General features: G+C 46.1%; 1 protein-coding gene across 4 annotated transcripts in view; it reads right to left on the bottom strand.

Moving 5' to 3' along the window:
• Window positions 1–25241, bottom strand: part of LOC140734865 (dihydropyrimidinase-related protein 2) — a 74607-nt gene that overhangs the window by 34285 nt on the left and 15081 nt on the right. For all 4 annotated transcript variants that reach the window (XM_073059486.1, XM_073059496.1, XM_073059505.1 and 1 more), the window contains exons 4-7: window positions 10196–10360; window positions 7085–7146; window positions 6908–6988; window positions 2781–2849 (exon numbers count right to left, since the gene is read on the bottom strand). In XM_073059486.1, the coding sequence (XP_072915587.1) occupies window positions 2781–2849; window positions 6908–6988; window positions 7085–7146; window positions 10196–10360 (377 nt within the window). The remainder of the gene's footprint in view (window positions 1–2780; window positions 2850–6907; window positions 6989–7084; window positions 7147–10195; window positions 10361–25241) is intronic.

A 25241-nucleotide genomic window follows, 5' to 3' on the forward strand; every position in this document is an offset into this window, starting at 1 on the left:
GTACCACAGGGACTAATGCTGGACACTCAAGTCTTTATAATCATTAAATTGGTAAATTTGTTTATTATTGTCATTTTTATTTATTTATAGAGATATAGTGTTGAGCAGGATCAGCCAGCCCTTTGAGCTGCCCAGCAATTCCCCCGGTTTAATCACAGCCTAATCGTGGGACAACTTACAATGACCTACCAACCTGCCCGTCTTTGGACTGTGGGTGGAAACCGGAGCACCCGGAGGAAACTCACGCAGTCACAGGAAGAATGTAGAAACTCCTTACAGGCAGTGGGTGGGAATTGATCATGGGTCGCCAGTACGGCAAAGCCTTGTGCTAACCACTACACTGCCGTGCCGTATAGGTACAAGGAGAAACTTGGTTTTGCATGCAATCCATAATTTCACTACCTCAGCACTGTGGTAGTACAAGGGAAAATGAGATCAGAATGCAGAGTATAGTGTTAGACAATAAGGTGCAAAGCCATAATGAGGAAGACTGCAAGGTCAAGAATCCATCCTATAGCACCAGGGGACCATTCAATAGTTTTGTAACAGTGGGACAGAAGCTGTCCTTGAGCCTGGTGATACAGGATTTTATATCTTCTGCCCGACTGGGTGGGGAGGGGAGAGGATCATGAAGAGATAGCATCCAGGCTGTGTGGGCAAGGTAATGGATCATGCTGGCTGCTTTACCAAGACCACAGAAAGTGTAGTTTGCGAGATTCAAGGAGAAATTAAAGAGTCTGCAAAGGGATATGGATAAGAGAGGGGAAAGATGAAGGACTGATGAATGTACATTTTGATCACATGCTTTTTGGGGCAACTGAGCGATCTGGCACTTTTACTGTCTCCAGGGGAATTTACCATGATAGAGAATGGACTGTGTGGCCTAACGCCAGAGCATGAACCCACAATCAGCTCTAGTTCTCATTGATTAAAGTGCTGAACAAGATTTCCATCAACGAGGACAGAAGCAGAAGGCAAGCGGGTGATTAGTGCCGACTGCCTGCGCTTGACCGGTCTCCCTCTCCCCCTTGCTCTCTGCCTGCCAGAGGAAGGTGCAAGGTCTTGGGCAAGATCTGATCGGCGCGGTGCGCGGATTAGGCTCCAGTTTAGAGGTCTCTGCCATTCATGTTATATTCATGTTTTTATTGCTATGGTGCAGAATTTTAATTGAGGTGCAGTCAACAAATGACACAGCACTAAATTGAATGGAAATAAACTGTGAACATTCCTAGAATGTTTCAAGGACTATGCGGCTTGCTGTTTAATATCCTGTGTGTCATTCGCTCATTTTTTGTGGTTTGCACAATTTGCTTGTTTTTATGTGTGCTGGGTGTTTGACAGTGGTGTTTCTTTGTTTCATGGCTGTCTGCAGGAAGATGAACCTCAGGGGTCTATACTGCATACATACTTTGACAATAAATGTACTTTGAATCTTTAAAGCATAATGTGGGAAACTGTAAGATTATCCTTCCTGAAAGGACAAATGAAAACAGCAGTTATCATTCAAATGGGTTGAAAAATTCAGAATATTGTGGTACAGTCGTCCTAGCACCTGGAAACAAACAGCAATAACATTCAGATACAATGAATAATTCAGAAAGTCAATAGGGCAACATAGTGACACAACTAATATATCCACAACAAGAGAAAGTCTGCAGATGCTGGAAAGGCAGGGCAACACGCACAAAATGCTGGAGAAACTCAGCAGGTTAAGCAGCGTCTATGGAAGTGAATAATCAGTCAATGTTTCAGGCCGAGTCTCGAGAGTCCTGAAGAAGGGCCTCAGCCCGAAACTTCCACTGTTTATTAATTTCCATAGATGCTGCCTGATCTGCTGAGTTCCTCTAGCATTTTGTGTAATATATCCACAGCAGTGAAACTCGAGGTACTGAGTCCAACCCTCACCTCCAGTCTCTGTAAAGTCCGAACCTTCTCACACACATTATATTGATCTATTGGCTGATCTAAGTCGCCCCCTAATGTGTGTGTGAACAATAAATTCTGAAGGGAACTGTGGAAACTGCCATCTCTTTATATACATATAGTCTATGTATATCCTCCAAGAGGGCCACAACTATGTTGTGATTTGGAGGTTTGCGTGCCTCAATGACCCGGAGAGCTATGTTGGCTGGAGTCGGGGCTTTATGCTTTGGCTCTTGGTAGGGTCACCCATGCCAAACAGGTCAAAGGGTAGAGACCAGACTAAGAGCAGCCCACTGGTCCACCAGGTTCAGGGGTTCAGCTCAGGGCCAACAACCCTGAATGGTAAAGCAAAATTGTTACGGAAACTGCAATGAAGAATCTTTCTACATCCGAGTGTGATGGTATTCCTGAGTCTCCACCTGGAACTTGCACAACTGACAGTAGTGCAAACCGAGCTACAGACACAATGAATGAAGTTCTGAACGCCGCCAGAAATGGAGGACTTTCATTGCTGCCCTAACAGGCAGTAGAGAGTATCCATGTACACAAGGTAATTTTACATATACAATATATAGCCACACTCAGAAGTTACCTGTACATTAAGTTTTATAGGATTGCTTTTATATTTAGAGGTTTTTTTAAAATTATAGTTTTCTTTATGTGTTTTTTTAGGCTGTATTAGATCTCGTGAAATAATTATTTTGTTCTCCTTGGCATGCGTGTAATCAAGAATGACAATAAATTTGAAAGGTGGGGGAATTAAATTAAGATTAGTGTAAATGGGACTTCGATGGTGGCCGAGACTCAGTGGACTGACGAGCCCGTTTCAACATGCTTCTCCGATGATAAACACTTACCTCTTCTGGTCGGCTCAGCACATGGCCTTCGGGCCCAGTGATACCCAGAGCAAGGATCCTCTGCTGTTCCTGGAATGGGAAGCACAGGGGTTAAGGTACAGTCAATGCAAGGCTTGCAATAGTATTAGGACTGCTGGAGAAGAAAGGACTACGGCTACTGAAATCTGAAGGCAGAAAGCAAGCTGCAGGAGGAGCTCAGTGGGTCAGGCAGCAAGAGTGTGTACCGGGGTAGGGGGCAAGGGGCAAGTGGGAAACGGTCATTAGGCATTTCGGGGCGACGTCCTTCACCTGACTGGCGAATGCCAGTCTCGGTGAACGACCTGAGCCCAAAACGTCAGCTGTCTGCATAGAGTGACACGGTAGCGTAATGGCTAAAGTAATGCTTTGCAGTGCCAGGCTTGCTGATCAAGGTTCATTTCCCACCTGTCTGTAAGGAATTTGTACATTCCCCCCTATGGGTGCTGCAGCTTCCTCCCACTCCAAAGACGTGTGCGTTAGGAAACTGTGGGCATGCTATGTTGGCGCCAAAAGCATGGCAACACTTGCGGGCTGCCCCCAGCACATCCTCAGGACTCTGCTGGTCATTGATGCCAGTGACGCATTTTGCGGTACGTTCCCACGTACATGTGAAAAATAAACTTTGTCTGTATAATTTCCTTTTCCCTCCAAAGACACCCCCGCTGGAGCTCTTCAGGAACTGTCCTAGGCCCAGTCATCTTGAGCTGCTTTGCCATTGACCTTCTGTCCATTACAAGATCAGAAGCTGGGGTGGAGGAGTGGAAAATGACATCTGATGAGCGTGTATTATTACAGTTCCAGTGACAGCTCATCAGCAATAAAGCAGCCCACACCTATATGCAGAAAGACCTACACTACATTCAGACATGGGTTGATAAGACAACTGTGCTGCTCCAAAGAGTGCTAAATGAGGTCATTATTACCCTCAGCCATTAGACTCTATAATGAGTCAACTTATAGCCAGGGAAGTGGTGACCCCCTCCTGTCAGGCTGTTTGTGGTAACTTATTTTTTAGTCCTTCTACTTCTCTTTTAATATTTATATCTGTGTGCTTATTATCCTAATGTGACACTGTAATTTCCTTTGGGATCAATAAAGTATCTATCTATAAGTGGCCACATGCCAGGCACCAACTGCCTCCTACTTGACATCTGTTGTTGGCACACAGCAGATGGCACCAGTCATTACTGCCGCCGTACTGCACCAGTGACCCTGTGTTTGATCCCAATCTCAGTTGTTGCAAAGAGATTACAGGTCCTCCCCATGACCTCACAGGTTTCCTCTGGATTCTTCAGTTTCTCCCACATCCCAAAGATACACTGGTAGGTTGATGGGAAGTTGTAAGTTGTCCCTAGTGTGGATGAGTTGCAGGAGAATTGGGCGAAGCTTATGGGCACATAAGGGACAACAGGTCACAGGGAAACAAAGTACAGGAATGAGAAGGATGGGACTTCTCTGAGACAGTACAGACTTAATGGGCCAAATGTCTTCTTTCTAGGTATTATGGAAATGGGAGGCATTAATAAATGTCCATGGGATCATTATTAACCTGGCTACAAGGGCAGGTCAAACGTTGGGATGTCCTGACATCCCAAAGGCACTACAGTCAGGAGCGTAATAGAATACTTTTCACATCCTTGGACAAATACAGGTCCATAAACTCTCAGGAAGCCCACATGACTGCATCTGAAAAACAGACCCTCATAAACTGCTCATGAGCAAAAAGTTAGGAATACAAGTACAATGTTAGCGTTGTACAAAGGGAGCTGACCTGGGATTAAGTGGGCAATTACATTGGACTATCATGACACCACACCTCAGGTACAATGAAGAGTTCAGTTTTCCATACCCAATGAAGAATATAGACTCTGAAAAGAATTGAACAACCATTCACCAAATTGCTTCCTAGATCTGAATGATCCTCTTCCTAACGCGAGCAGAAGGCAAAGGGTTGCTCAATCGTAGAATATATTCAAGGCAGTTGAATAAACAATAAAGGCATCACAGTGGCAGAGGTAATAGTGTCTCTGCTTCACAGCCCCCATGATGCAGGTTCAATCCTGACCTCGGGTTGCACGCCCTCCCTGTGACCATGTGGATTTCCACTGGATGCTGCAGGTTCCTCCCACACTTCAAAGGTTAGTTTGCCACTGTAAATTGCTTCTGGAGTGCAAGCGAGTTGTAGAATATGGAGGAAGTTAATGAGAAGGTGGGGAGAATGAGATTATTGCTGGACAGGTGGAAATGGGTGGTTGATAGCGTAGACTTGGTGAGCTAAAGGTCCTGCTTCTATGTTCCATGCCTTTGTGACGGACCAAATCCTGGGAAACTAAGAGGATATCAAAGGTATGGTATAAGGAAGGAAAGTAGACAAGCCAAATCAATTTAGTTTCTACAGAATGGCACAGCAAGTTCACAGTGCTGACTCCCCTAACACTACTTTCCCTTGTATTCCTATTGACTACTCAGTCACGTAAAGTTCACCCGTCTTCTACAAAGACATTGTGAAAACTCTTCAGAATAAATGCCTGGAAGTGCTCAGTGCCCTCTAAAGTTCACCAAGTTAAAGCCAACCTATGGATCAATTTCTACTGTGAATTCAGATCCATCTGAGAATCGGAGGTACAGGTCGGTGGAGTTGGATTGGAAATCAGTAGCGATCAGTCCAATAGCTGAAGGATCTAGCTTTGATCCTCTCATCGTATGAACATCTCCTATTTCCCCACCAACCATCTCTTGGCTATCAGAAGTGAGAGGAGGATCTTGATCACCTAGGTAAGTGGGCTGAGAAATGGCAAATGGAATTTAAATCAGGTTAGTGCAAGGTCCTCCAAGAGGGTTGTCCCTTGTCATAGGGTTTGGAGGCTTGTAGGCCTCAATGACCCAGATATCTATGTTGGCTGGAGTCAGGGCCTTGCACTTTGACTCTTGGTAGGGTCACTCATGAACAGGTCAAAGGGTAGAGGCCAGACCAAGAGCAGTCCACCAGTCCTCCAAGTTCAGGAGTTCAGTTCAGGGTTAACAATCCTGACTGGTCAAAAACAAAACTTACGGAAACATCAATGAACATTCATTCCTTCTACACCTGTGTGTGAATGTATGGACAGACAGAGATGGAGGACCTTCACTGTTACACTAAATGCCAGCAGCGTAATGGGCAGTAAGCAAGTGAGGTAGTGCAAAGTGTTATAGTTTAGGAAGACAAATGAGGGTAGGACTTTCATGGTGAACAGTAGGGTTATGGGGAGTGTTGCTAAACCAAGGAACATAAGAATACAAGCACACAGTTCTCTGAAAGTGGCACCACGGGTAGACAGGGTAGTGGAGAAGATGTTCGGCATGCTGGCCTTCATCAGTCAAGGCATCAAATGTAGAAGCTAGGAGGTTATGTTGTTGTTGGACAAGACCTGGGCCATATTTTCAGTTTTTGTCACCCAGCCACAGGAAATTTGACATGCAGAGGGGGTTCACAAGGACGTTTCCAGGACTTGATGAACCAATTTACGTAGAGAAGTTGAGCAGGTTGGGTCTATATTCATTGGTGTGTAGGAGAGTAAAAAGTTCTCTTACAGAGGAGTATAAGATTGTGCACAGCATATATAGAATAGTACAGCACAGAAATAGGCCCTTCGGCCCATCTAGTCTGTGCCAAGACATTTAGGGTGGATGCACACAGCCTTTTTCCCAGGAGTGGGGAAATGAAGGAGTAGAAGGGGTAAATTTAGGGTGAATGCAGATAAATTTAATAGGAACCCGAGGGGCAATTTTTCCACCCAGAGGGCAGTCCAGATATGAAATGAGCTGCTGAAGGAAGTAGCTGAGGGAGGTACATTAAGAACATTTAAAAGACACTTGGACAGGTCCATGGATAGAGAAGGTTTGGAGGCATATGGGCCAAAACGCAGACAAATCGGATCATCTTAGATGGGAATCTTATTCAGGACAGACCAGATGAAATCTCCACTTAATGCAAGTCCACTGCCATCTGATCAATCCAGTGAACTATAAAATGGAGATGGCAGCGTCTCACTTCCACCTCATCTGTTTCAGATAACCGTACACTGACGTTTCCCCCCCCCCCCGCCCCTGACCCATCCCAGCTGCCGTACCTCAGCAATAATGTCACCGTTTTCAGCATGAACTTGGGCGATGGCACCCACGTCACGGATCGCACTCAGAGCTTCGTACATCTGTCAGAACACAAAGGAAGCCAATTACCAGATGAGGTACCGAGGAGAGGTACGATGCTTTCCAGAATGGCTGTGCCATCAGCGTTGTGATCTCACCTGGGCATCGGAGAGCTGGTAGCGTTCTTTGTAAGCCATGTAGATAAGGAAAGAGTTCACACCTAGTGAAAAGGAGTGGGAAAAGTAGGAGATGATTTTGTTGGATGGCTGAAGTTAAGTCAATAAACTGCATTACAATCTTGGGCAGATGCAATGATAGACCAATGAATGGCGATCCTACAAGACATAGGAGCAGAACTAGGCCATTTAGTCCATTGAGTCTACTCCATCATTTCATCAGGACTCTCAACCCCATTCTCCTGCCTTCTCCGCATAACCTTTGACTCCCTTACTATTGTGCCAGAAGGGCCCACACCACCGTGTATTGCCAAATAAATAATCAAGAACCTATCAACCTCCATTTTCAATGTACCCACTCAGCTGGCCTCCACATCCATCCTTGGCATTGAATTCCACAGATTCACCACCCTCTGGCTAAAGGAATCCCTGTTCTATAGGAATACAAGGTTGCATGTACACTGAATTGCAACAGTTTTCTCTGGGTTATATCTTGTTAGGGTGTTTGTATTCCCTCCCTTCAATCATCTACATTAACCATGGACTCTTGATAGCAAGAAACTACCTTTGGTATGGTCACATGTACAGAGAAAAGCTTGTCGTGCATACTGTTTATACAGATCAAATCACCGCACAATGCATTGGTCCGAACAAGGCAGAACAACAACAATGCAGAATAAAGTGTAAAAGCCACCAAAAAATATGCAGTGTATGTAAATGATAAAGTACAAGATAATGCATAACAAGGTAGATTGTGAAGCCAAGAGTCCATCTGATTGTAAAGATCCGTTGATAATAGTGGGATAGAAGCTGTCCTTGAGTCTGGAGGTGCCTGTTTTCACGCTTCTGCATCTCTGCCTGTTGATCAACTATGATCAATAGCCTGCAACTTCCTATTCGGAGTTGAGTTTTTGGAACGCCTGCACAACCTGGCATTTTTGTGGTGCGAACTGAAGTCTGGAAGGTGCGGGATGGTTGCGCCACAGCAACTACAGGCTGAATGGCGGCAGCGGGGCTCAGGCCCGAGAGCGGGGAATCGAGCCAATGTTTGGCCATTGCTGGAACGGGTACGGGCTTAATCGATGAGGCCCAGGCCCGAGAGCGATTCAAAGCAGTAGGGTCAGTTCCAAGAGCGAGGAACGACCCAGTGTTTGGCTGATTTAAGCACAAGGTCAGATTGAAAAGATCAGGGTGTTGGAGCTGGGTCCGAGACTGAGAGCAGTGAATGATCCACTGCTTGGCCAGGCCAGATCTGGTGTCGGGACCAGAGGCAAGGAACTGGCTGGTGTTCAGCTCCCTGCTTGGCGCAGTTTACTCATCTCTGCACTGAATTGAGGCTGTGGCCTGCAGCTAAAGGGCTTCTGGATCCGCTGTGGCTGGCTTCGTAGCTGTGAACTCACTTTCGTGGACTTTATTTCTTAATGTTATTTGCTCACTTTTTTTGTTTGCACGGTTTGCTTTTTTTTTGCACTTTGGGTGCATAATGGTCTTTCGTTTTAATGGGTTTCTTTGTTTTGTGGCTGCCTGTAAGGAGACAAATCTCAAGGTTGTATAATATACATATACTTCAATAATAAATGTACTTTGAACTTTGGGAGGGGGGAGAAGAGAGAATGTACAGGATGAGTGGGGTCTGGGATTACGTTGGCTGCCTTAATGAAGCAGGGAGAAGTGTACACAGAGACCATGGAGGGGAGGGCTGGAGGTTTCTGTGATGTGCTGAGCTGTGTCCACAACTCTCTGCAGTTTCCTGTAGTCACGTGCAGAGGAGTTGCCCAACTAAGCCGTTAAGCATCCAAACAGAATGCTTACGCAGTTTCTACATTCTTCTCCTCCTACATATAAACACCACTACAGCTAGCTCGAAGGACAACTCCATTGGCATGGATGAGATAGACCAAACGGCCTAGCCTTTCAACTCGAGAGCTCAAATGTCCCATTTCCAAACTGAACTCACAGGACAATCCTTAATGTTGAGCTCTCCGCACTGGCCCGTGGGACTGCATCTCCCCGGAGTCAGACAGGTTATAGATGCAAGTCCCCCCTTCCAGAGCCATGACTTCAGTGATGCCGGCTCCACACTTCAGTGAAGTAGTGGAAATGCTACACTGCTGGAGATGATGTCCTACAGAAGAAACGTCGTCACCAACTCAACCAAGCTTAAGGTACTTATTCCTCATTTCACAGACAACCCATTAACAACCATGTTTTTTTTAAATTGGAGCTTGCCCATGTGCATATTAATTGCTGCATTCCCTGTAGTGACTTCCTGCATTGGCTGCAAAGCTCCAGTCGGCAGCACACTCTAAAGAAATCTCCATCGCAGTCTCCACTCAAGCACTAATGAAGGGTCTTCATCCCAAAGCAGTAACTCTTCATACAGATGCAGCCTGACCTGCCGGGGTGGGGTTCTGGCACTTTATGTGTCAGTTCCACCCAAGTGTTTATACTCAGCATCAAAACTTAGTGAAGTGAGAAGCTGTGGAGTGCACAGTGACCGAGTCTAAATTCTTCGATCACCGACCTATGCAAAGGGATGGCTGTGGGACATGGGCCAAACAAGAGCAAATTAGACCAGCTTAGGTTGGAATCTGGTTGGGATGGGTGTATCAGACCGAAGGGCCTGTTTCCAGGCTGTACAACTCTGCGATGCCTACACCCTCAATTACAAAGACCCCTTCCTTTTTTTTTTACAAGCAGGGTATGTCACTGAAGTGCAGAGATGTTCTCTGCACAACCTTGCATACAACATAGAACAGCAAAGGCCCTTCCACTCATGATAGGGTGCCTGCACTTTAACCTACTCTAAGATCAATCTAACCCTGCCCTCTGACACAGACTTCCATTTTTCTTTCATCCATGTGCCTATCTGAGAGTCTCTTAAATGTCCCTAATGTATCTGCCACGTATATCAACCCCAGCAACGCATCCCATACACCCACCACTCCATTAAAAAACCTAACTCTGACATTCCACTCCCATTATGCTTTCATCCAAACACCTTAAAATTAGCCCTCCCCCACCCATGCAGGCCTCAGGGTGTTTTCCCCTTCACGCTGACACTCGAGGCTCTTCCTTGGCCCACAGACTCACCGTGCTCCTTCACCAGGAACTCCATCTCCTCCTGCAGGCCTTTGTACCACTCAGTGATGTCGACGTGGAGCGAGTAGTCACAGCAGGACTTGTTGTCCGCCCAGTCTCTCCACTGCTCGATCGCTGTGATCAGGCTGACCCCAGACTCCACCAGCACGTGGTCAACTGAAATGAACAATGGCTCATGTTAACTGTGCACAGGCAGAGCAGTACAGTAGCACAACAATGAGACACTGGACTGACAGCCTAATCTCATCCAAGTGACACGATTTCAAATCCTACCACGCCACCTCAGGAGTTCAATTCAAGGATTTACATCAATAAAACTACAGTCGGTTAAAATGTTTACCAATATCCTTTGGAGAAGGAAAGCAGCTGTCCTTACTTGGCCTAGTCCGAACACAACTCAAGACTCAACATTGTAGAGAGTGCAGTAACTACTGATAACACCCGTGATGTTTACCTGCTCACCTCCCCATGAAGGGATAATTGACTGAAGAGCAGGAGAATTCATTCCAAGTTACTAAAGCAAGGGCTGGAATTTCTGGAAGCAATTCAGAAGGCACAGGATCCCAAAGAGGAAGAAGTAAGGGAAAGATGATACAATCGTAGCTAACAGGAGAAGTCAAAGACAACATCAAAGCCAAAGAGAGGGTATACAATAGGGCAAAGATTAGTGGGACTGGTAAGCTTTTAAAACCCAACAGAAGGCAACTAAAAATTCATGAAGAAGATAAAGATGTAATAGGAAAGTAAGCTAGTCAATAATGTTAGAGGAGACCAAAACTTTCTTCAGATACACGAAGTGTAAAAGAGAAGCGAGTGTGGACATCAGACCGCTGGAAAACAATGCTGGAGAGGTATGATGGGGGACAAGGAAATGGCAGGCGAAGATTGGCATCAGTCTTCACTGTGGAAGACACTAGCAGTATGGTGTAAGCTTCAGGTGTCAGGCTTCATGAAGGGTGTGAAGTTACGATAACTAAAGAGGTTCTTGCTAAACTGAAAGGTCTGAAGATAGATAGCTCATCTAGACCAGTTGGTGTACACCCCAGGGTTCTGAAAGAGGTGGCTGAAGAGATCGTGATGATCTTTCAAAAATCACTAGATTCTGGAATGGTTCCAGAGGACTGGAAAATTGCAAATGTCACTCCACTCTTCAAGCAGGGAGAAAGCTTGAAGAGTGGAAACTATCAGCCAGTTAGTCCGACCTCAGTGGTTGGGAAGATGTTGGAGTCGATTACTAACGATAAGATCTCAGGGTACTTGGAGGCACATGATAAAATAGGCTGTAGTCAGCATGGTTTCCTCAAGGGAAAATTTTGCCTGACAAATATGTTGGAATTCTTTTAATAAATAACAAGCAGGATAGAGAAAGGAGAATCAGTTGATGCTGTGTACTTGGATTTTCAGAAGGGCTTTGACAAGGCGCCCCACATAGCTTGTTAAGCAGCCTCATGAGTCCATTGTATTGCAGAAAAGATTCTAGCACGGAAAAAGCAGTGGCTGATTGGCAGGACTCAAAGAGTGGGAATAAAAGGAACCTTGTCTGACTGGTTGCTGGTACCTAGTGGTGTCCCACAGGGGTCCGTGTTGGGACCAGTTCTTTTTACATTATATGTCCATGATCTGGCTGATGGGATCGATGTCTTTGTTGCAAAGCTTGCAGATGATATGAAGATAAGTGGAGGGACAAGTAGTTTTGAGGAAGTAGAGAGGCTACAGAAGGAATTAGATTAGGAGAATGGGCAAAGAAATGGCAGATGGATTACAGTGTCAGGAAGTGTATGGTCATGCACTTTGGTAGAAGAAATGAAAGGGTTGACTATTTTCTAAATGGAGAGAAAATACAAAACAAAAGAGATACAAAGGGACTTGGGAGTCCTTGTGCAGGATTCCCCAAAGGTTGATTTGCAGGTTGAGTCTGTGGTGAGGAAGACAAGTGCAATGTTAGTATTCATTTCAAAAGGACTAGAATATAAAAGCAGGATGTAATGTTGAGACTTTATAAAGCACTGGTGAGGCCTCACTTGGAGTACTGTGAGCAGTTTGGGGCCCTTTGTCTTAGAAAGGATGTTCTGAAACTGGAGAGGGTTCAAAGGAGGTTCACAAAAATTATTCCAGAATTAAATAGCTTGTCATATGAAAAGCATTTGATGGCTCTAGGCCTGTATTCACTAGAATACAAAAGAATGAGTGGTGACCTCATTGAAAACTATCAAATGGTGAAAGGCCTTGATAAGAGTGGATGTAGAGTGGATGATTCCTATGGTGGGAGAATCTAAGTCCAGAGGACACGGCGTCAAAATTGAGGGGTGTCCTTTTAGAACAGAGATGAGGAGGAATTTCTTTAGCCAGAGAGTGGTGAATCTGTGGAATTCTTTGCCACAACAACTGTGGAGGCCAAGTGTTTAAGGCAGAGGTTGATAAATTATTGATTGACAAGAGCGTGAAGAGATATGGGGAGACGGCAGAAGATTAGGGCTGAGAGGAAAATTGGAACAGCCACGATGAAATGGCAGAGCAGACTTCATGGGCCAAATGGCCTAACTCTGCTCCTCTATCTGGTCTAATGGGAAAACACACCCTCTGGACAAGGAGCTTGACGGCTTTTGGGAGAGAAGTGATGAATGGATGGACAGAAAGAAAAAACATGATGGCTCTTCAATTGAAGGATTGTAATCGACCTGTTCTCTGACCAAAGACAGCCTTATGAGACATAAGAGGAAACAATCCCTTATGAAGACACTTATATAATTGTCAGTGCTGTTATTGAGGGAGGCAAAACATAGTTACCACAAGGACATCATTCCACCCATTGACCAAAAGACATGGGAGCAGATTAGACCATTCAGACCATCAAGTCGGATCCACCATTCCATAATGACTGATTTATTATCATTCGCCTACCTTCTCTCCAAAACCTTTGGCACCCTGATAAAACATGAACCTATCAGCCTTCACTTTCAATATGTCCAATGTCTTGGCCTCCACAGCCAACTGTGGCAATTAATTCCACAGATTCACCACCGATTGGAAACGGACGAAGCACGGAGAAACATCGGGAAATTCCAGGAAGACCTTCTTCGTTGCTGCTGCTGCTGCTGTGAGGTCCGGGACTCTGCTGGGAAGAACAGGCCCCCGGTCCTCGGGGTCGCGTTGCCAATGGCCGTTGGCGGGGCCGTCTTAATACACTCAGCAGAGGATGGAGCTCAGAGAAGCTGTGCCGGAGGGGATGGTCGTCGGCTCGGAGGTTCGACAGACTCAGAGTCTTTTCGACGGACTCAGGTCGCTTTCAGTGTGTGCTGCGTCTGCGAGGCTGGTTTCAATGGAGCTTCCATTGTGTGCTGCGTCTGCGAGGCTGAGTCGGGCGGCACCGTGGAAGTCCATAGCGGGAGTATTCCCTTCTGCCGCCGGCGTGGGATGGAGAGTCTGTCGGGACCCTGGGGACTTGTGGAAACTGTGTGGTGATTTCTTTCGAACTTACAGTCCTTTAACATCTTAGACTATTTTTACTGTGCTCATAGTCTGTTTTTTTTTATCAATTATTCTATTGTTTGCACTGTTGTAACTATATGTTGTAATTATGTGGTTTTGTGCAGGTCTTGTAGCTTTAGTTTTTGGTCTTGTTTTTGTCTGGTGGATTTGGAGCTCCTTTCCGGGGAACACACTAGACGGTAGCGCGATATTAATACGCAACAGCCTCTCCGGACACTGGATTGGGGATTGCCAAATGTTACATGGATTTTCTGGTGTAGTCTGTTTTGTCATATGCTTTTGTGATATCATTCTGGGGGAATGTTGTCTCATTTTTTAAACTGCATTGCATTTGTGGTTTCTAAATGACAATAAACCGAATCTGAATCTCTGGCTAAAGAAATCCCTCCTTGTCTCTGTTCTAAAGGGATGTCCTTCTATTCATAAGTTGTACCACTGGTCCTAGACTTCCCACTCGAGAAAATATCCTCTCCATGTCCACTCTATCTAGGCCTTTCAATATGCTTCAATGAGATCCCCTTCATTCTTCTAAACTCCAGTGAGTACAGACCCCAAGCCATCAAACACCCTTCATATGTTAATCCTTCCATCCCTGGATCAGTCTTGTGAACTTCCCCTGGATCCTCTCCAACGTTAGCACATCCTCTCTTAGATAAGGGGCCCACCTGCGTCTATATCAGCTCTCAGCAGAGTAATCCCATCAGTCCCACTTCCAAACCAGAGGAAATTCAAGTAACACACACAAAATGCTGGTGGAACACAGCAGGCCAGGCAGCATCTATAAGGAGAAGCACTGTTGAGGGAGTACAGGGAAGGTTCACCAGATTAATTCCTGGGATGGCAGGACTTTCATATGAAGAAAGACTGGATCGACTAGGCTTATACTCACTGGAATTTAGAAGATTGAGGGGGGATCTTATTGAAATGTATAAAATTCTAAAGGGATTGGACAGGCTAGATGCAGGAAGATTATTTCCGATGTTGGGGAAGTCCAGAACGAGGGGTCACAGTTTAAGGATGAAGGGGAAGCCTTTTAGGACCGAGATGAGGAAAAACTTCTTCACACAGAGAGTGGTGAATCTGTGGAATTCTCTGCCACAGGAAACAGTTGAGGCCGGTTCATTGGCTATATTTAAGAGGAAGTTAGATATGGCCCTTGTGGCTAAAGGGATCGGGGGTATGGAGAGAAAGCGGGTACAGGGTTCTGAGTTGGATGATCAGCCATGATCATACTGAATGGCAGTGCAGGCTCGAAGGGCCGAATGGCCTACTCCTGCACCTATTTTCTATGTTTCTATGTTTCTACGTCTCGGCCCGAAACGTCGACAGTGCTTCTCTTTATAGATGCTGCCTGGCCTGTTGTGTTCCACGAGAATTTTGTGTGAGTCCCACTGCCCTCTCTTTTATTCCTCTGTACTCTATTTTCACACACAAACACTAATGAACACTCCCTTGATTCATATAATGTTTAGCACAATGCTTTACAGTATGGGCAACCCAGGTTCAATTCCTGCCACTGCCCACAAGGAGTTTGTACGTCCTCCCCATGACTACGTAGGTTTCCTCAGGGTGCTCCAGTTTGACCCCCAAAGTCCAAAGAACTACTGGCTGGTAGGCTAATTGGTCTTTGTAAATTGTCCGAGGATTAGGCGAGTTAAGTCGGGGATATCAGGGTGACACGGGTTGAAGGGCAGGAAGGGCCTATTCCACGCTGTATCTCAATAAATAAATAAAATTACGCATCCCAAATTTACAGAAGGCAATTAGCAGCTCATTTTAGGAACCTGGAGTGTGGGAGCTGGGGTGGGGAAGAAGAACCCCACCTCATAGTGGGAGAACATTCAAAATGCACACTGGAAGTCCGGATCAAACTGGAATGCTGAGAAACAGCAGCACTAACTCCGGCACAACTGTACAACCAAGGATAATGAAGGTTCAATTCCCAATGCATCCTGAAGGGATAACAATGAAGGGAGCATCTGACATCTCGGTTACTCTCATGCAGGGCTTCCCAACCTGGGGTCCACAGACCCCTCAGTTAATGATAGGGACTCATGGCGTAAAACGGTTGGGAACCACTGCTGTCATGGAGGGAACACATTCAGACTATGGGAAAGACTGAAAACAAGCTCAGTGTCATAACTCACACATCCGAAAGTCCCAAAGTGAAAACTTGAGTAATATTTGCCTAATCACATCCACACATACAAAATTCACCCAAGTGCTCCTCCAAGAGTTTTATAAATTGTGGAGAGGGTTTCTTTCCCTGACCACCACCCTTTCTTAAGATATAGGAGCAGAATTAGGCCACTCAGCCCATCGGACCTGCTCTGCCATCCAATATGGCTGATTTATCCTCTCAACCTCACTTTCCTGCCTTCTCCCCAGAACCTTTGACACCCTCACTAATCGAGAACCATCCAAGATGAAAACTGTTTACACCTGTCTAATACTGCCAGCTGCATTAACCCATGACCTCTCTGATTTATTGCCCTTAATCAATTACATCGAGGAGAGGATTGATCCTCGAGGTCAGAAAATCACTCGAACTGAAAATACATGTTTTTTTTTCTTCAAGATGCAGTCACTTAAAGATTTATTGTTTCATTTCTTCCACCTCTCTCTCTCTCGGTCCTTTCTGAGTAGTGAAGGTCAGAACTGGAGATCGAGATGAAATAGTAAGTGACTGAATTCCAGATGCTGGTCAAACCAGATTTAAGTCGGAGGTGGAACCATGTACCATGGCTTCATAAACCAATTTATCCTCTTTTATCGAACAAAGCTGTGTCAAAAAGCAATCACAGGCATGAGTGATTTTGCAGGTGCTGGAAATCTTCGGCAACATGCACCTGGAGAAAGCAGTTTCGGCACCATCTATGGAGAGGAATGAGCAGGAGGTGGGACAGTCGTGCAGTGCATTATAATGCCAGCTGTACATGATCGGGCTGGAATACCGTCACTCTCCGTAAGGAGCTTGTACATTCTCCCCATGACTGCATGGGTTTCCTCCAGGCGCTCTGGTTTCCTCCCACAGTCCAAAGACGCACAGCTTAGGGTTAGTGGGCTGTGTGCATATGCTATGTTGGCCCTGAAGCATAGCGCCACTTGCAGGCTGCCCAGCACACTCCTTACTGACTTGATTTAATGCAAAATAACACATTTCACTGTGTTTCAATGCAAATGAGACAAATAAAGCTCATCTTCATCTCTAAACAGTCTAAGTATCAGGCTGAGAGCTTTCGTCAGTACTGTAAAGAGGTTGAAACCTGAATAAGAAGGCGCAAGGAAAAAGTTCAATATGATTCCTCCTCGGTATAGGCTAAAATAGAATGGAAGCCTGCAAGACAAAGTGCTGTTGCCTTTAAGAGGGACTGTTTTGACAACTTACAAGAGAACCAGTTCTCGGTAGTGTTTTGAGAAAGTTAAGGGAGGACAGGTCTACAACCATAACAGTGGAAGCTGGTGAAAAACATGATTATCACAGGAAAATGAGGTCAGTGTGCAGGTACCAAATGCAAGGAACAGTACCAGTGTAAGGGGTTTTGAAGGGTATGAAAGGGGCGCCTGCCTGGTGCAAGAAGAAGAGAGCTTTGCCCTAGGCCAGCTCACAGTTGGTGACAAGTGCTAAGAAGAGAGAGGGCGCACATCGAGTGGGACCAAGAGACCGAGTCAGCACATGTACAGAGGGGCAGAGAAAAACATAGGCTGCATGTATGGTTGTTGAATCTGTGGCCCTCTCCAGGTCAGCTTGCTTAGTGAGCGGCAAGCATTATTTTGACATCTGTGCTACTACTACACAAAGATTTGGTTTTTCTTTCTGTATTGCCTTTGCACTAGCTCTAATAAAATGTTTTCTTGTGGCCTTGAACGTGTGTGTCATCTCCTTTGCTTGCATATACATACATATGCGAATACCCTCTGAACTAGGAAAGAACACATAAGGAATTTTTAAATGATTTTCATTTACAATTGGCGCTGCGAGCAGGGTTTGGCATACTGAGTAGCATGTTTCACAGACAGCAGTCTCATCCGAGGATGAGACCAAGTCGAAGGTCCCAGGGTGGGCAGACACCATCCATAGTTTTGCTGCAGTGGCCAACACGTTGTCTGAGGGTGTCCCTCCTTCATGTTGGAGAACAGAAGAGGTGACATCCTGGGCACAGCAGGCACTCTGCCAAATAAGGTAGGGTTTCCCCAAACGGGAAGCATCTAATGGAATGGCCTGCTGGATCTTGCAGCTTGCTTTGAAAACTGTACTTGACATGTACAGGATTGCTGAGCAAAGACTGTCTGCCGCTAATGACAGAACTGGAATCTTACAGCAGCTAAATCTTACTTCAGCTGAATGAGCTGGGTTGACCCATGAACTAGCTGAGAGAGCCTAAACCCCAGCAAACCACCCCAGCGTGTAAATTGCTGAGAGCACAGCAAGAGCACAGGACGAAGCTGAGTGATCAGCGGCCAGATCCTATCGCAACGAGATCAATAATGGCCGAGGGGTCAGATCCCAACATTTGGGATGGCGATATCTGGTAGGACACTGATACTCGGTGGGAGATCCTCAGGACCGCTACCGCACTGAAACCTGAGCCAAATATTACTTGTGAGGACTCGGCAATACAGTGCAGTGTCATAAGATTACACAGACACGGGATGGGGAGGGTGGTCAGATGACACAGAAGGAAAGAGAGACTAGGGCATGGAAGACTGAGGTAAAGGGGGCCATTCAAGGCAAATATGTGCAGAGGAGCGGAGAATGTCTTGATATCCGGTTGACTTGCTGTGGGATACGGCTGCTAGCACGCTGCATTTGATGAAGGAGGAAGTGAATAGCTTACTCCCTCTCTCTACACAAAGTGGTATTAATAATCCAATGCGGAATGACAGATGCACAGTATGAAGGATTTATCCCTCTGCAGTAGCCTCAGACAGCAAGGTGCATCTTGGCACACTGCAGATGAGGAATTGCAATGCTTCGGGCTATAGTTACACACATAGGTGTTTACCGCAGGTCGAGGTGGGACGGCCCAGATGAGGAGATATTGAATAAGGGGCATGCGAACAGGATGGATCACTGTGTGACCTCGCATTTAAAGGGAAAGCTGGTGTGCCTCTTGGGGATGTAAGTGGGACACCCTATGGTGAGGCACTAGAGGGGATGGAGGCATTCAGGCAGGTTGATGAGGGGAAATTTAGAGTTTGGAGTCAAAGGAGGGGACAGGAAGCATTAAGAGTAATGCAGGCAGTCTGTCCAACTCACAAGGAAATGTTTCAAGCCTTGTTAAAGGCAGGGGTGGATCAGGAGAGGATTGATGGTATGCCCAGGGGGGCCATGCACACCTTATGGAAATGACATTATGGTAACACAAATGGTGTGCCTGGTGTCCCTCCCCTGCAAGGAGAGTCCATCACCCAGGCTGTAGTGCAGGGAGAGTCACAGACAGAGACCAGGAGCACAAGGGTCGATTCAGAATGGCCCATATCCTCCCTCCCCCCACCAAACTCACGCATAGGGCTGGGGCAAAAGTCCCTGAGCAGTCAGAGAAATGAAGCCTCTCCATGGGGGGGGGACTCGAGGTCTTACATAGCTGTTACTTTGTGGTGGGGAGGTGGCAACAGACAAAAGGTTAATACTGAATATTCGGCTGCCGAACATTCAGTCATAAGCGGAAACCCTGACCAGCATCAGAGGCCTCTGGGGTGAGTGGAGGGTTTAGAAGGAAGTGTAGGAAAAGCCTGGGAAACAATGGTCCAATTGGCCTCTGGGGAGTGACCGCTGTTGGAGGCCCGAGTACTGATAGCTGCATTATCTGAAAATATAATTGGAATGAATGCACTCCAGGGACGGACAGTGCAGACTAAATTGGGGAAGTTCATATCTGGCATCTTGAAAGCAACTGTTTTACTGGGGATAGCAAGCTGGGAGCCTCTTACAATACCTCCACGTATTGTACCACCATGGTTTGTGTGAAACAATAGCAAATACCGAGATGACACACGGGCTCTCAGACACCGCAGCAGAGTTATTAAAACAAGGTGCAATCAGATAGACAACATCTGAGTTTAACAGTCCTGTCTGGCCAGCGAGGAAATCAGACAGCAGCTGGAAGACGACAGTCAATTATCAACAGTTAAATAAGTACGTCCCTCTGTTAACTGCTGCTGTTCCAGACGTAGTGCCCTCAGTGGAAAGGATGTCAGAGAGAGACTAGAAATGGTACGCTCCAATAGATCTGGCCAACACGTTCTTTTCCCATTCCCGTCGCCAGTCATGGGACAAATTTGCCTTCACATGGGGATGTAAGCAGTACACTTTCCCCAGATTGCCTCAGGGGTATGTGCATGGCCCTACCCTCTATCATGAGCTGATGGGGCAAGATCTCGATACACATACTCTCCTGTCTGATGTACAAATAGCCCACGATTTCGATGAATCATGGTAAGAGGGTCCACAGAGGCGGGGGAAAGACCATAAGACATAGGAGCAGAATTAGGCCATTCAACCCATCGAGTCTGCTCCACAAATTCATCATCACTGATCCCTTGATGCCCTGACCAATCAGGAATCTATCAACTTCCCTTTAAATATACCCCCGAAGGGGTAGCAGAGCCCTGGACGTGCTGGTAAGCCACACGAGGGACTGAGGATAGGTGGTGAATCCACAGAAAACACAGGGGCCGAGCCAGATAGTCCAGTGGGCCTCAGGATATTCAGCAATCTTGGACAAAGTACAAAATCAGAAAATCAGAACGGCTGCCCCCACCAATAAGCAAGAGACCCAAAGGTTTGTTGGGCTATTCAGCTATAAACCACACCAAACCACCCTGTTATGATCTATATAACCGTATAACAATTACAGCACGGGAACAGGCCCTTCTAGTCCATGCCAATGTGTATCCTCCCCACCACAAAATAATAGCTATGTAAGGCCTCGAGTTCCCCCGATGGAGAGGCTTCATTTCTCTGACTGCTCAGGGACTTTTGCCCCAGCCCTATGCGTGAGTTTGGTGGGGGGAGGGAGGATATGGGCCATTCTGAATCGACCCTTGTGCTCCTGGTCTCTGTCTGTGACTCTCCCTGCACTACAGACTGGGTAATGGACTCTCCTTGCAGGGGAGGGACACCAGGCACACCGTTTGTGTTACCACAATGTCATTTCCATAACATGTACATGGTCCCCCGGGCATACCATCAATCCTCTCCTGATCCACCCCTGCCTTTAACAAGGCTTGAAACATTTCCTGGTGAGTTGGACAGACTGCCTGCATTACTCTTAATGCTTCCTGTCCCCTCCTTTGACTTCAAACTCTAACTTTCCCCTCATCATGTATATCCTTATATACAGTAACTAGGAAGAAAGCAACTTTTGACTGGGGTCCAGAGCAACAACAGGTCTTCAAGGCTGCTAAGGAAGCAGTGGCTCAGGCCCCGCCCCTGGCTCACCCGGACTGCCCTTTGAGCTACAAGTATTCATACACCAGAACACCACTATATGGAGTGTAGGCAAATGCAGGATGGGGTGAACATTCCGCTACTGCACAGGACCGAAAGAAGCTGCATAGGGTTGTAAATTAAGTCAACTCCATCTTGGGTACTAGTCTACAAAGTACCCAGGATATCTTCAAGAACCAGTATCTCAGAAAAGCAGCGCCCATTATTGAGGGCCTCCAGCACCCAGGGCATGCCCTTTTCTCACTGTTACCATCAGGGAGGAGGTACAGAAGCCTGAAGGCACACTCTCAGCGATTCTGGAACAGCTTCTTCCCCTCTGCCATCCAATTCTTAACAGACATTGAATCCTTGGACACTACCTCACTTTTTTTAAATATATATTATTTTGGTTTTTTGCACAATGTTTAATCTATTCAATATACGTATACTGTAATTGATATATTTATTATTATTATTATTTTATTTTGTGCTTTTTTCCTTCTATATTATGTATTGCATTGAACTTCTGCTGCTGTTAACAAATCTTACGACACATGCCGGTGATAATAAACCTGATTCTGATTCAGAGGATTCTGGTCCCACACCTTGCCTGATGCACAAATGATGCACACACTTTGAAAGACAGCTTCTAGCCCGCTACTGGGCGGTGGTGGAAACGGAGGCCTCCACTCAGGGAAGCGAGGTGATCACGAGACCTGACCTCTCCATTCTGACATGGGTGCTCTCGGAGAGCTCCACTAGCTGGGTGGGGAGGGCGCAACAAGCCACTGCTGTGAAACAGAAGTGGTACCTCGCACAGCGGGCAAATAAGGGCTCGGAGGGAGTCATCAAATTACACAAAAGTGTAGCCCAAATGCCTGTGGACAGAAACTGTACTAAAACTGCCGAACCCCCCACACCAGTACCTCCCAGTCAAGATGGCAGCAGTGAACAACGATTCCTTGGGCAACATCTTCCAGGTAGCCAATCTCTTCATTTAATTCAATTTTTCTACTTCTTCTGCATGTTCTTGACTGGGTTTTGGAAACTATTGGAGCCTACGATGTGCAGTTTGGAGGTTGATCGAATGATCTAACGCTCTGCTGTCCCCGGAGAGGAACACAAGCACGTGTTGCCTCGAGGAGAAGACCAGAGACATGATCGACTCCATTTTGAAGCATCCGGGGAAGACTGAAGCATCAAGGCGAATGCAGAGGAGGTTAGCGACTGCTATCCACAGAGGCCACAGGTCGGTAGCTGGGTTGGTGGTACTTGGAAGGCCACGGGCTGGTGGTTGCTCTTCACAGAAGGACTAAATCAGCTCTCCTAGATGCTGACGGATTTTTTCAAAATTCTGAGATTTATACAATTATTGGACTGTAGTTTATATTGGTCTCCTTCAGTTTTCTGTGTTTCTTGTTGCCAAGTGGTGGGTTGGGAGGTTTGGTTTCAGGTGGGAGATATGTTAGTTTGTTGTGCGAGGGAGGGATTAGGGATTTGGGGTCTGATGTTCATGTTGGTGTTTTGCTGTGTGGGCCATCTGTTGGCTTTTGTGTGCGAGAGAGGGGGTTGAGAGGGGTTGATGCTTTGGCTGCGATTCTTTTTTTGCGAGGGAGGGGGATGGGGGGTTTGATGTTCTAGCTGCCATTTTCCCTGTGGGTGATCTGATAGTGTTTGTGCGAGCAAGGGGGTGAGGAGCTTGGAGTTTTGTTTCTTTTCATTTTCTTTGTGGGGGGAGGTTGGTATCTTTTCTTTCAACAGCTCACATGCTCTTTCTGTATTTCATGGCTACCTGGAAAAAACGAACATCAGGATTCATACTTTGACAGTAAAATGAACCTTTGAACCTTTTCCCTCTCCTGGGGGAGTAGCGTATGAATAGTTGTCTGAAGCGGACAAATGCCACATCTGGCTTCTGGACGGCTCCAATTGCTGGAAAGCCGGTGTCAGCTGCCATGCTGAACCCGGACGCAGCTCACTGAACTGGTAGCAATCACCTTACCATTCCAGCATGAAACGAGTCAGCTGCACATAAAACCATATAACAATCACAGCACGCAAACAGGCCATTCCGGCCCTCCTAGTCCGTGCCAAACTCTTAATCTCACCTAGTCCCACCTACCCGCACTCAGCCCATAACCCTCCACTCCTTTCCTGTCCATATACCTATCCAATTTTACCTTAAATGACACAACTGAACTGGCCTCTACTACTTCTACAGGAAGCTCATTCCACACAGCTATCACTCTCTGAGTAAAGAAATACCCCCTCGTGTTTCCCTTAAACTTTTGCCCCCAACTCTCAAATCATGTCCTCTCGTTTGAATCTCCCCTACTCTCAATGGAAACAGCCTATTCACGTCAACTCTATCTATCCCTCTCAAAATTTTAAATACCTCGATCAAATCCCCCCTCAACCTTCTACACTCCAATGAATAGAGACCTAACTTGTTCAACCTTTCTCTGTAACTTAAGTGCTGAAACCCAGGTAACATCCTAGTAAATCGTCTCTGCACTCTCTCTAATTTATTGATATCTTTCCTATAATTCGGTGACCAGAACTGTACAAAATATTCCAAATTTGGCCTTACCAATGCCTTGTACAATTTTAACATTACATCCCAACTTCTGTACTCAATGCTCTGATTTATAAAGGCCAGCGTTCCAAAAGCCTTCTTCACCACCCTATCTATATGAAACTCCACCTTCAGGGAACTATGCACTGTTATTCCTAGATCTCTCTGTTCCACTGCATTCCTCAATGCCCTACCATTTACCCTGTATGTTCTATTTGGATTATTCCTGCTAAAATGTAGAACCTCACACTTCTCAGCATTCTCACACACACACAGACTCACGGGGCCGTTGCGAACGGAATGGCGGTGTAGACGACAGGGTGCCAACAACGGAGCTGGTAGAAACAAGGAAAGCCTTTGTGGGCAGAGGCTCTTTGGAAAAATGAAGATCTCTGTTTTCCATGTAGAATTCTCACCAGAAAGACACCGCTCTATCCACTGCCTTTAATAATAAAGTGGACCCGTTAAATCGGATACGTCGATTCAGCACCCCAGAATTCCGTGCGGTGGGACAGCGAGCACATAACATGGCTGGTAATTTGGGAGTGCATCGAGTGGGCTGGACAATAAGGTATACGACTACTGGTAGACACGACAGAAGTTATTACTGTATGTAATATTTGTCGGCAGGTTAAAAGAGCACTTCCCGAGAAGCTGACTGCTTAAGGCTGGTCCAGCCCTAGAATCACGGATTGATTACATCAAACCCTTGCCACAGTAGCAAGTATTCGCTGACCATGGCTGACATCTATTCAGGGCTGTTAATGGTAATTCCTTGCACAATAACTGGCCAGATTCATAAGCTGAAGGGATTGCAGAAGTTAACTGGTTGATCTAGGGACCCTCAAGAAATACAGTCAGATAACAGGCCTCAGTTCTTGGGGCAGGCCACGAAAGATTGGGCTGTCAGTAGAGGAATTCATTGGGTATAAGACATGCCCTGATACACCCTCCCCTCCCCAAGCATCAGGGCTAATCGAACGAATGAATGGACTTTTAAAACAACAACTTTGTTTATTCACACCAACTCACTGACTGACTATACTATCCCAAGCCTTGTGCAATCTAAACAACAGACCTTTACCCCAAGAATCACCAAAGGCCAGAATGATGAAGTGTACCCCACAACCGGAGGAGGAAACAGATACTGAAAAGAGGGCTCCCACGTTGCAAAGGAAAAGATGGATGCACATTTCAAACTTCCCAGTTTCCAAGGGGGGACGATTGTGAAAAAAACAGAGACAGTAACACTTATAGGGTATCGGTACAAGACCATCTGGTGTGTTTGAACAGGGAGATATACTGGCCAGTCGAAAATTATTCAAATTTTGTGAAGACTCGATAATAACAGATATTTTGCTTCCTTTCAGGTGAAATAACAGCCCTGGAATTAATCTGGCCAATGGTCCCTCCCTGCCAAGCAGAGGTCACCGTCTGAACTATGAAAAAGAACACACAAAGACCGGCTACGGAAAGAGAAGACGTCCTCCAGTGCAACAATGCCTCCAACACATCTGTGAAATTTAACCAGGATTAACTGC

Source organism: Hemitrygon akajei, chromosome 1 (assembly GCF_048418815.1).
Source record: "Hemitrygon akajei chromosome 1, sHemAka1.3, whole genome shotgun sequence".
Classification (NCBI taxonomy): domain Eukaryota; kingdom Metazoa; phylum Chordata; class Chondrichthyes; order Myliobatiformes; family Dasyatidae; genus Hemitrygon; species Hemitrygon akajei.